The sequence below is a fragment of the Leptopilina boulardi genome, unplaced genomic scaffold, assembly GCF_019393585.1.
Source record: "Leptopilina boulardi isolate dan_hultmark-lab unplaced genomic scaffold, ZJU_Lbou_2.1 LbouV2_112, whole genome shotgun sequence".
NCBI classification, from domain to species: domain Eukaryota; kingdom Metazoa; phylum Arthropoda; class Insecta; order Hymenoptera; family Figitidae; genus Leptopilina; species Leptopilina boulardi.
The window spans coordinates 896248-909776 of NW_026137655.1; the positions used below are offsets into that span (position 1 = coordinate 896248).

Here is a 13529-nt window from a genome sequence, read left to right on the forward strand (position 1 = left end):
TTAAACATTTGTTGCCCCCTCCCCCACCCCTTAGATCCTACCACCGAGCCAAAATTTCCCTTTAAAATCCACGACCACTATCGCATGCTCTTGCTTATATATATATATGCACAGTATAGACGATCGAGGTTCTTATTCAAAAGCTAATAATTACCGTTCTTTTGAATATACACTGCGCTGAGTCTGATTTTGTGCTTTTTAAATTTTTTTATTACCCTTAAACACTTCAATATGAAAAATATCCTGCAATGAAATGTAAATTTTTTTCGATTTAGGAAATAATAAAATAATAAAATAATAAAAAAAAAAATAATAATAATAATAAACAATAATAAAAAATTTCCCAAATTGAAAAAAAATTATATTTAATTATATTAAAAGAAAAAAAGTAAATCGTACTTGTTAAATTCCCTTTAATCAGAAAATTTATTCAATTTCGATTCTTACAAATCAAAATTACTTTTTGTTATTTATGAATTTATTTAGGTAATTTAATTAATTTACATACATTTAATAAATACTCTCTACACTCAGAGAAATGGTATATTTGTCTCCGAGCCTACTAACTCATTTATTTGTTGCAAATATATTTCATTTCATTGAAATAAAAAATTTATTTGAGTCAAAGAAAAATTTATTTCTGACAAATAAAATTTTTATTTACGCCAAATAAATAAGTTAGTAGGCTCTGAGACAAATATACGTTTATTTAACTCAAATATATTTTTTTTGGTTCAAATAAATCATTTCTCTGGGTGTACACCCAGAGAAAAGATTTCTTTAATTTAAAGAAACTAATTTCTTTGACTTGTTTTCTTTCATTCAAAATAAAATTTTCTTTGAAACAAAAAAAGCATATTAAATTAAAGAAATTCTAACATTGATATATGGGATCAAAGAAACATTTATTTGAATTAAATAAAAAATTTCTTTGAAACGAAGATAATTTTTTTTGACTCAAAGATATTTTTTTTTGAATCAAAGATAATTTGTTTGGAATAAATAAATTTTCTTTGTATCAAAGAAAAATTTGCCAAAGCAATTGATTTCTTTGTATCAAATAAGAAATCTTTTTTCTGGGTGTGTTAATCTGAATCAGTAACATTTTTAACTAATCTGAATTAATGACTAAATTTTCGCTTTTTGAATTAGTTATATTTTTCTAATTTTGTACTAAAAAAAATTTTGTTAGTTAAATTTTATTAATTCGAAAGCAATAAGTATGAGTCATTAATAAAAATTAGTTAAAATGTTTACTGATTCTTTGGAGAGCAAAAATTGGAAAAATTTATCATATAAATTGTAGGCATTAAGAAATAGTTGTTTAAAAAAAATGTTATTTAATAGTACATAATAAAAATTATTTTTATACCAAGTTTAATGTTAAAAATTTTTTTTCAAGTTTTAATATTCTTTTTTTTTTTTGATTTAAAAGAAAAGGGGATAAAGGACTTTTTGAAAGAAACCGCAAGTATCTGCACGCGCGGTAAACGTCTGAACTTTGAAAGCTAATTTTAAGTTGAAATTAAGTCATAAATTCCAAATTTACTGGAAGCTTTAAAGTATTTACTTTTCAGGATGGAGAAGAAAGAGAAGATAATATCTTTCCAACACTTTTGAATTATTACTATATGCAACTTTAACAAAAGAATAACTTATTGTCGCGTGAAAACTTTAACAGATTACATATTAACTTTAATTGGTGATTTTTTTTTTAAATTCAGTGTATTGTAATTAAAAGTATGTTTTTTTACTACCTTTTTTAATTAATTTTTTAAAATTTCATAATTTGTCTTTAAAAAAAAGTTAAATTTAAAATTGCCTTTTTTAATTAATAATTTGATTTTTTTAATAAATATATTTCTAATTTAATAATTTTAATTTAAAATAATTTTTAATTAATATTTACAAGAATATATTTGCTCTATGGAAGAGGAAGCAATATATAAGAATAAAATGTTTTGAGATAATCGCAAATAAAAAGAATGCGGTTTTAGACACATTTTCTCAGTGTAGATTTCATAATTATACAAGAAGCCACCTAGGAAGGTAATTAGAGCTAAGCTCCTTAGAGGTTTTCGGGAGGTAGAGAAATTCCCGCATGCCTGTCAACTTCTAATGAGGGGATTGTGGATGAAGTAGGGCTCTGAGGGGGGGTCTAATAATTATCCAAAACATTAAATTGAAATTTTCATTTAGAACACTTGTACCTATTTATATTATAGAAAAGATACATTTCTTTTTATATTCAAAGTTGTTGTTCTTATTTTTAAAAAAATTAAAGAAAAAAAATATATACCTTTTAAAAAAAAAAGTAAAAAAAATTGACTAAATATATTTTCAACTAAAAGAAAAATTATAATACCGATTTGTCTGACTGGAACTGGACTTTACTACTTGTAATTTAATTATACATGAAATCGAACGGTTTTGTCTGACTTAAATGCACTTTTACTACTGAAGAGAATATGGAAAAAAAATCAGTAAATTCTAAAGAAAATTCATTCATGTTGAACACAAAATTTTTACAGTCTGATCGAAAATGACTTTTACTACTGAAAACTAAATTACAAGTATTCCAACTGGTTTGTCTGACTGAAAATACATTTTACTACTGCTAAATTTTTTAAATAAAATTCTAAACTACTACAACAAAAATATGAAATATCTGAACTACTGTGACTATATGACTAAAATGATTTTTACCACTGAAAACTATTCCAAATATTTAAAATTATTTGTCTGACTAAAACTATTTGTCACTAATAATATATAACTTTTACAAAAGTTGTCCGATTATTTTGATAAAATTTTTTATAAAAATTTAAACTACTTTGTTAGACCAAAAATAACTTTTTCTACTGAAAATAATAATAAATATTTCTACAACGGTAAAAATTTGAAATATCTGATTTACTGTGGCTGACTGAAATGACTTTTACCACTGAAAACTATTAAAAATATTCACAGGTTGTTTGTCTGACTAAAAATTACATTTACTGCTGCTAATTTTTTTTAAATAATATTTTAAACTACTTTGTCTGACTAAAACTATCTGCTACAAAATTTGTTATTATTATTATTATTATTATTATTATTATTATTATTTATTACAAAATTAATTTAAAAAATTGTTAAAATGTTGTCTGATTAGAATTGACAGTTACTACTGACAAGAATGACAAGTATTTAAAGTTGCTTGTCTGACTAAAAATGTTATTTACTACTGCTAAATTTTTTAAATATAATTCTAAACTAGTTTTACTAAAACTATCTGTTATGAAATTATTATTATTTTTATTATTATTATTATTATTATTTATTACAAAATTAATATAAAAGTGTTAAAATTTTGCCTGACCAAAATAACTTTTACTATACTGAAAACGATTACAAATATTTATTCCAGTTTGTCTGACTGTATCTAATTGTTACTATTAATATATGAATTATTCCAAAAAAAAATTTTAAAAAGACTAATTTCTTTAATTAAAAAATTAAAAGAATCTAAACTTTTTGTCTGACTGAAACTAGGTATATCTACTACGAAATTATTATTATTATTATTATTAATATTTATTAGAAAATTAATTTAAAAAAATTGTTAAAATTTTGTCTGACTAAAATAACAAGTAACTACTGACAAGAATGACAAGTAATTAAATAAATTTGATTAAAAATATAATTTACTAATACGACAAAATTTTTTTTAAATAAAATTTGAACTATATTGTCTGACAAAAGATTACGTTTACCACTGAAAACTATTACAAGTATTTAAAGTTGTTTGCCTAACTATAAAACTATCCGTTATATAACTGTTAAATTTTTTAAATCAAAAATAAAACTAATTCCTTTATAATAACAAAATTAAAAAAAAGACCAGTTTAAACTACTTTGTCTGACTGACGAAAATGTCTGTTACTATTAGAAAATTTGCAACAACAACAAAATTGAAATACTTTTAATTACAAAAATGAAAATAATTTAAAACTGTGTGTACTAATTACGAAATTAATTTTTCTAAAAGAAATTTGCAAAAATAACTTATATTTAAAATTGACTTTTACTATACTAATCTCAAAAATGACAAGAATTCTAATTATAGAGATAAACTAAAAAATTTCTAACTAAAAATTAAAATAGGAAAAAATATTTAATGCTTATCAAAGTAGTAAGAAATTCACATATATAGGAAAAGGAAAAGTCTATAACCTCTTTATCTCAATTTAAAAAATAATTGCGGTCTCCTTACCAGGATCGCAAACCTCGACAAGAAAAGGACTCTCACCGCACACAGTAGAATTAAATAACCTCGTCGTCATTAGTCGGTACCTAATTACAATGCGGGCGCCTCCAGACGTGGATGACATCGTCGAGAACGTTCTCATCCTCAACGTATGTCTTTCTCTCTCTCTCTCTCTCTCTCTCTCTCTCTCTCTCTCTCTCGTTCTCTCTCATATAAGAGGGGATGAGGGTGGTTTCAGGGGTAAGTTAGACGGTCCACGAAAGCTTATTAATGAGACTCAGGATATATACATATACTCATCCTCACTTCCGGTAGGATAGTCCCTGGGGGTGGTTACAGTAAGGGAATGCAAAAATAAGGGTAAAAAAAAATAATAATAATAATAACGGACTCTATCTCTCTCTCTCACTCACTCTCTGCAAATAATCCCCCACGAAGCATTCAAAGTGGGCGTGTCATTCTCTAAGGGTGATGGCGGATCTGACCAATCACAACCCTCTCATTCTCAACTGAGGAAAAAATATTGACCGACGGATTATGCGGTCCATTTGGGGGATTGCGGAGGTGAAACGCAGCGCGGTGGTGGACTGATTGGGGGATGCCGAGGGTAAATACCAACGTCACGTACGGGATCATTAGCCAGATATCCTTAGTTTCACGACGATCCTCTTACCGCTGACATCATTATCAAAAAAAAAAAAATTATACATACATTTCATTTATTATGTTACAAAAATTTCCCTAAAAGTGTAAATTAATTTTCGAGAGTGTTTCGAATTTTTATTTGCAAGTGAAAATAAAGAAAAAAAATGTTAGAATATTGAATTTTGAAAAAAAAAACAAAAATGGATCAGGATCCGACGGACGTGTCGGATAGAAGTGAATCAAATCACTCGGAGGTGCGCGCATTTCAGGATTATGAAAAATTAAAGGAATTAAATTTAACAGTGGATAAAAATAATGAGAATTTTAAAAAAGATTTTCACATTGATGGTAAAACGCATAATTCAACGGTACGTTTTGATGAATTTATGACGGACGCTAGTGAATTGGCAATTGCATTAAATAAGCCAAAGGATTTTAATTTTTTAACTGAACAAATTCGTTATTCGCGAAATTCGTCGAGTGATGAGATTTCAGAAATTGATAATTTACGAAATAAAGAAATACAAAAAGATTTATTTTTACGACAAAAAAATAATTCATCATTGGAAAGAAATAATAAAGCAGATAGTGGAATTTTTAACGATAGAGAAATAAAAGATTTTGGAATATTGAAAAATTATAATTTAGAAAGAATGAAGGAATTTAATTTATCATTCGATAGAGTTAGGGATAATGTTAATAATTTAGAGAGATTTCGTGGTAATTCATTAATGGAAAATTCGGGATTATTGGAGTCTAATGATTTTATGAATTTACAAATACAACAAAGAAATCCCGATTTGGATGCATTGACTTATGAGAGAATGAGGAGATCACATCTTTTGACAACTGATTTATCGTCACAAAGTATTGCCACTCAATTGTCGAGAACGCATTCAGTTGGTCAGAGTCAACATCAACATCAACAACAGGTGAAGTCGTTTACGATTGATGCAATTTTAGGATTGAGAAATAATCCCAGGGAAAAACATCAAAAGGGACATCATCCATATAGAAAACATCAGGGTATGTTTCCCCTATAAATAAACAAATAATTAAAAATTTATATATTTATAATTAATTTTTATTATTGACGTCTATTTGAGGCGAATAAAAATTTTTTTTCCCTACATTTGCAATTAAAAAAAAAAAAAAAAATTCATTGAATTTTTTTTCTTTATTTATTTATTGCTATAATTTTCATGGGAAATTAATTTACATCAAAAATTGTTCCAAGTATTCAATGTTATAAGGATTTAAAATTGTAAAAATCAATAAAATAAAATTTAGTTTTCAATTTTTCATTTTTAAAGTGATTGATTCTTTTTTGTTTGATTAATAAGTTTGCTGTCAAATATTGGAAGAAAAAAAAGTTTTGTGGCTAAAAATGCGATAAAAATTTTTTACAAACAATTTTTTTTATTTGATAAAAATATTGATAAAATAGTGATAAAATATTCCAAATTTTCGCATGCTAAATGAATAATAAAGAAATAGTTTAAAAATAAATTAACCTCATTTGTAAGTGAAATAATTTTTATCTGGAATTTTCAAAAAAAAATAAGTATATAAAATAAAATAGTTTAAAAACAAATTAACCTCATTTGTAAGTGAATATTTTTATTTTTTTGGAATTTTGAAAAAAATTACAAATATATAAAATAATAAATACAAGATGATTTTTATGTTCCGGACCCCCTAAACAATTTTCTTTTATTCTCATTTTTTTCGTTTTTTAAACAAAAAATAATGGAATTAAAAAAAAATGTTATAGATGGTCCGGAACATAAAAATGAGGAAAAAAATTGAAATAGTGATTAAATTTTTTTTTTTTTTGCAGGCCAGGAAAGTTCGGCGAAAGGAAGTTCATCGAGTTCATATTCGAGTGGAGGTGGAAAATTAAAAAGGGTGAGAACAATTTTCACTGCCGAGCAATTGGAACGATTAGAGGGTGAATTTGCGAGACAACAATATATGGTTGGACCCGAGAGACTTTATTTGGCACATGCATTAAGATTAACGGAAGCTCAAGTTAAAGTTTGGTTTCAAAATCGTCGTATAAAGTGGCGTAAATTAAATCACGAACAACAAAGTCAACGACTACATGAATTTCATCAGACTTCATTATCGAATTTAGAACAAGACGACAGTAACGAAGCAAGTGAATGGCAAAAGTGATTCTCTACTACTTTTTTTCCTTTTAAAAAAAAAAAAACACTGAAAGTCCCCTTTTTTTGAAAATCCAAAAAAATATCCTCATTCTCGACATATAAATATTTTCACAAGAAAGCTCAAAGAGTCTCGGACAAAAAAAAAAATTTTTATTTTATCTCAAAAAGAAAAACAAATTTCAAAATAATCAATTAAAAAAACAATTTTTGAATTCCAAAGTGGTATTCATTAAAAATATTTTTCTATGAAAAAAATAACGAGAGATTACTGGCAGATAAGGAAATAAGAAAAAAAAAAAGTGATCGAGATGGGTGAAAGATCCAAGGGGAAATTATCTCATGCATCATCTTATGGATCATCGGGTCCAGACAGATTTCATCCTCAGGAAGCATATTGGAAAAATCATAGGGGAAATAATCCATCAATATCCAATTGTCAAAGAGACAGGTTTGTTTTGTAGTTACGAAAAAATAATTTCGTAAATTAAATTTAAATTATTTTAAATTTTTAAATTAAATTAAAAAATTTTTTTTTTGCTTTTATTTCACTGTAGAAGACAAGCGGGTGGAACGGAAAATCAAACTTTTTTCATACCTGATAATAGAAAGTTAAAATCAAATTCACAACATCCTAATTATCAATCGGTACAAAATTCCGATCCACTATTTAGACAGTATCAAAATTACAAGTCCTATAGAAATAAAAATGGCCTTATTAATAATGCGGGAATTTCCCGTAAAGGAAAGGACTTTAAGGAGGATGCTGAAAATGATGCTGATGATGACGATGAAGATGACGATGAATTGGGAGATGATGATAATGATTATTACGAAAATGAAACAAACGCTAAAGAAGATGGTAACAGAATTTTTAATTTTATATTATTATTATTACTATTACTATTACTATTACTATTATTTTTATTATTATTATTTTTTTTAGAGGAAGACAATCAAGTTGAATCATCTGTTTCTTGTGAAACAATTGAAAAAAATAACGAAGATCCCAGCGATGATGTAGAGGAAAATTATATTTCGTCAAATTATCGAAATAAATTTGAAAAATTTCCTTCATCAATGATGGAGAAATTGAAAATGTTGGATTTTGCTCACGCATTGAAAATGAATCAACAAAGAAGGATGCAAAAAAAATATCCAAATACAACTCAACGGTAGGTTTTTTTGTTTATCGAAAATTTCAAAAAAAAAAAATTAAATTTTTTTTTACTTAATTTAAACTTTTTTTGTTTAATTTAATTTTAATTTTTTTTTTTCCCTTAAAAATAATAATTTCAATAATTTCAGAGACTGTCAGGATATGCAAAATCAAGATTGCACAGATGAAGTAACTGAGGACGATGATGAAATTCCACAGCGTCAATTTCGAAAATCTCAAAAGCAATCAATTAATAATAGTAATAATTATCGTCAGCCAAATAATTCATGGTTATCTCGTGATCATGATAATTATCATTTAATTAGATCTCAGCAAATGTATAATTATCCAAAAAAATATGACATCAAGCAAACAACATTAGATCCAAATTTAATGGAATATTACAGTAAAAAAAGACCATGTCGCTATTGTGGTGGTACTGGAAGTGATTTAATTGAGCCGGCAATTACGAGAAAAATTAATTGCAGAGTTCATGATTCGGCAAAAGTCAACTTTAACACTAAGGAGAAATTCGGTATTTTTTTTTTTTTCATTTTACAATTAATTATTCTTAATATTCTTTTCTTAAAAAGTAATTATTTTTTTAATGTAATTTTTAATTCAAGTAAATATTTTTATTTTTATTTGATTAAAATCAAATTTGAATTTCAATCACATAAATACAAATAAAATATCTAATTGAACGAAATAATTTTTATTTGAATTAAAATGAACCAATAATTTCTGAATTTAAAAAAAAACCATTTACATAATTGACTTAAATAATAATTATATTTATTACAAATCAATATTTATTTGATAATAGTCAATTAATCGATTATTTGAATGAAATAAATTTTTTTTTCACTGTAGATGTGTTTTTTTTAAATAATATTTTTTTTTTTATAATTATTACAGATGGTGAATCAGGAGATCCAGGAGAACGTTACATTAGCGGAAGAAGGAATTCCCCAAAAATAAATTTACTGAATATATCCCCAACAAATTTCACTTCCCAGAAATCTCGAAGGTCCAGGAACACAAGATCACCAGAGCGAACATAAAAAAAAATCTGTCCTATCACGATCTAAAAATATTGTTTTCCTTAAAAAAAAAAAAAAATTGTACATATATCAGAAAAAAGTTACCGAGACTCTCATCACTTTAAATGCCTTAACTTTTGATTATTGAAAAGTGTTTCAAAAAACAAGAAAAAAATTAACAACAAATGTTTAAAATAAGAAAATCTTGTCGAGAATTATTTTTTATCTCATATATCACTCTTCTCATTATTCTCATTTGTTAATTATTATTATTATCAAATTAAATTCGATGTATATTTGTACATGTCGCACTTTTTCTGAAAAAAAAAGAATTTACGAAGCAGATTAAACTTGTAATATTGATGTCTTTAGATTCGTAATATATTAATATTTATATATATATAGTATAAATGGAAAATGTATATTATTATAATTTTGTGATCCTGGAAAAAATGTTTCTGGTTCGTGATGCGCGAAAACAAATTATTTGTAAATATGTGATACTAATGTTAAAACACATTATATACATGTCGGCGAGAAATAAAATCTCGAAACTGTACATTGGAAATATGGTAATTTTCATTTGTTTCTGCCTCTTTTTACATTTAATTAATACGTATTAGAATTTTTAATTTTAATTTCTTATTTTTATTATTATGTTTATTTTTATTTATATTTTTCTAATTAGGTTTATGTTTATTTTTAGTTTTAGTTTTATTTTTATATTAAAAAAAATATATATATTTTTCAGAAGTACAAAAGACAATTTTTTTTTTTTTGGAGGGGTGACAACAAACGGGGGTTTTTTTTATCAGAGTAGGAAGAATAACGTTTTTTTGGGGGGGGGATGCATTCGAGAGAGGCCAGTGCTTTTTATGTGGACCTGCATCATGGCTACACACAAACTACAAAGGCAAAAGCTTATATACACTTGGCTTTTGTTAAAATATTAATATCGCACCGGGAACTCTGTCGCTTTTCCTGATGCTGAAGGCTTGCTTTGTACAATTAAACTTAATGTCTTTATTATATCATCGTGCCTCATATTATACTATATCTAAACCATGACACTGAATTTTGAAGGCACACAGAAAATGAAGATTTTAGTGCTGTTAATTTAATATATATATATATTCTCTAACACAACGAAAAATAATTACTGAAATAATAAAATTAATATAAAATAATAAAAATAATATTGTATTAAAAAAAAATAAAATTATAAAAACAAATTTTAATAATTTTTCAAAATATTATTTAAATAACTGAAAATAAAAAAATTAATTGAAAAAAAGATGAGCCAAAAGTTCTGAACGTTCAAATGAATAAAATATTTTTTTCAATCTATAAATTATTAAAAATTATAATGTCAATGTAAAATAAAACAATAAATTAATAACTTCTTTCTAGATATTTAAAACAATATTTTGTAATAAAATATATACCTTTATTTAACTCAAATATATTATATTTGGTTCAAATAAAATATTTCAATGGGTGTAGAGAAATATTTTATCGGCGTTTATTTGAGACAAATAAAAATATATTTGTAGCAAATAAAAAAAAAAATAAATAAATAATAAATTTCATTTGTTTTAAATAGAAAAAAAAATTATTAAACATAATTTGTATTTAACTGCAAAAAAAATTTATTTGAAAGAAATAAATATATTTATTTGTTTCTGAGACAAACTCTGAGTATAGAATATATTTGATTGATAAAAAATAAGAATTAATGAAATATTTACTTTATCATTAATAATGAATAATAATATATAAAAAAAAATTAATTAAAAATAATAATAAATATATTAATAATGTAAAAAATAAATATTGAATTAATTAAAATTTATGAAATAAATAATTTATTTATATAATAAATGAAAAATGAATAATAATAATATATGAAGAGGAAAAATTGGCGCGGAAAAAATCAAGACGATCGAGCTTTCGCACATCAAAAGCTCTAGAGACCTGCGTGAAGTTAGCTCCGCCCTTCCTCACTCCTGCGTTATACAGTATGACTTCAGGATCCAGGGATCCGAACCCCTGCTCTACCGTCGTCGGCATCCGCGGCATTCCAATTAGCTTGCGAATCAAAAGAGCCCCACTGCCTTTGTGGGGTCTCTCACCCACCCCTTCATTCTCTTGCTCTCTCTCTCTCTCTCTTTTCTCCCAGTCTCTCTACTCATTTCTATATAGGTATATATGTAACAACTATCTGCTGCTTCAGCCCTGCTGCAAATCCCTTTTCCTCACCCCTTTCCACCCTTATAAATCCTCATATGTATTCTTTCACCTTTCAAGCAATGAGTTTTTCTTTTTCTTTTTTTTTTTTCATTAGCTTCCAATTGGAAAACTTCGATTAAATCAATCATCAGTATCAGCGTATGCAACAAAATGAGAAATAACGTTTTAATGTTATTTTTTTTTTTTTAGGAAAATTACATGCGGAAAAAAAGCTTTAAAAGCAATATCAGTTTGCAAAATTCTTAATTGAAACAACTTAAACTTTCGTTATTCTAATGAAAAGTTCAAGCTTTTTTTCTGTTTATACCCATGGAAGATACATTTTTTGTTTCAGAGGAGAATTTTGTCTCAGAATAAAAATTTTATTTGCGCTAAATAAATTTTTTTTTATTTAAAACAAATAAAAAGTGTTATAAAGCTCTATACACCCAGAGAAAAGATATATTTGTCTCTGCACCAACTAGACTTTTTATATGTTTCAAAAAAATTTTATTTGGTTTAAATAAAATTTTATTTGGGTCAAATATATATTTTATTTATGTTGAATAAAATTTTTATTTAAAACAAATAAAAAAGTCTAGTTGGTGCTGAGACAAATATACGTTTATTTAACTCAAATATATTTTATTTAGTTCAAATAAATCATTTTTCTCTGGGTGTAAGATGAATTTATTTTTATTTGCTTCAAATAAACAAATGGTCCGCGGAGAAATGTATATATAAATAAATAAATAAATAAACGTCAATAAAATATTTTTCTGAGTGTAGCTAAATTAACTACAAAAAATATTTATTTATATCAAATAATTATTTAATGGTATCAAATATAATTATTTATTTGCATCATATAATTATTTAATTGTATCAAACATAATTATTTTATGGTATTAGATAATTATTATTTGAGTCAATGAAAAGGTATATTTATATTTTAAGTACAAAAATTATTGATTCATATACAGTTTATTTCACCCAGAGAAATGATTTATTTGAACTAAATAAAATATATTTGAGTTAAATAAACGTATATTTGTCTCAGAGCCTACTAACTTATTTATTTGGCGTAAATAAAAATTTTATTTGTCCGAAATAAATTTTTCTTTGGCTCAAATAAATTTTTTATTTCAATGAAATGAAATATATTTGCAACAAATAAATGAGTTAGTAGGCTCGGAGACAAATATACCATTTCTCTGAGTGTTGATTCAAATAAATATTTATTTGATAATAGCCTAATAACCGATTATTTAAACTATATAATTTTCTTTTAGTGAAATCTTTCATTGTTCCATAGGTGAACTTTTTTTTCGTGTACAGAAAATTAATTCTTATAAGGACTGAAAGTAATAAATAAATTCAATTTTCAAATATACAAATTTCTGTTACCTACATCCAGAGAAATATTTTATTTGAACCAAATATATAATATATTTGAGATAAATATATTAAATATATATTTGAGCCTACTATAGTTCATTTATTTAAATCAAAAAAATTTTATATCAATTGAATAAAATTTATTTGCAAAAAAAAAAACATAGATATATCTTTTTTCTAGGTGTATTAATATAGGGAGGCGCGTGATTATTTCATAAAAATTATTAGTTAGAATTTTTATTATTTAAAAAATGTTATTAGATATAATTATTTTTTAACAAATTTTTATTTTTCGAATGAGCCTTCAACATAATTTTTTTGTAAACGAATTTTTACCAAATTTTTATTTGGTAGAATTTTTGTTATTTACACCCAGAAAAATGATTTATTTGAACCAAATAAAATATATTTGAGTTAAATAAACGTATATTTGTCTCAGAGCCTACTAATTTATTTATTTGGCGTAAATCAAAATTTTATTTGTCAGAAATAAATTTTTCTTTGGCTCAAATAAATTTTTTATTTCAATGAAATAAAATATATTTGCAACAAATAAATGAGTTAGTAGGCTCGGAGACAAATATACCATTTCTCTGAGTGTATTTATTATTATATATAATAATTATTTTTTACTTGTG

At 24.9% G+C, this 13529-nt stretch overlaps 2 protein-coding genes across 2 annotated transcripts; both read left to right on the forward strand.

The window, feature by feature from the left end:
• The first annotated feature begins 4844 nt into the window (after window positions 1-4844).
• Window positions 4845-7407, forward strand: LOC127279251 (homeobox protein LOX2-like). The gene is made up of 2 exons (XM_051301492.1): window positions 4845-5920; window positions 6735-7407. Exons 1-2 carry the CDS (start codon window positions 5095-5097, stop codon window positions 7070-7072), a joined length of 1164 nt encoding a protein of 387 aa, XP_051157449.1. The 5' UTR covers window positions 4845-5094; the 3' UTR covers window positions 7073-7407.
• LOC127279240 (protein PFC0760c-like) lies at window positions 7367-9813 on the forward strand. Its single transcript, XM_051301481.1, has 5 exons — window positions 7367-7513; window positions 7620-7924; window positions 8009-8237; window positions 8371-8756; window positions 9140-9813. The coding sequence occupies exons 1-5, from the start codon at window positions 7374-7376 to the stop codon at window positions 9283-9285; spliced, it is 1206 nt and encodes a 401-aa protein (XP_051157438.1). The 5' UTR covers window positions 7367-7373; the 3' UTR covers window positions 9286-9813.
• Window positions 9814-13529: the final 3716 nt, after the last annotated feature.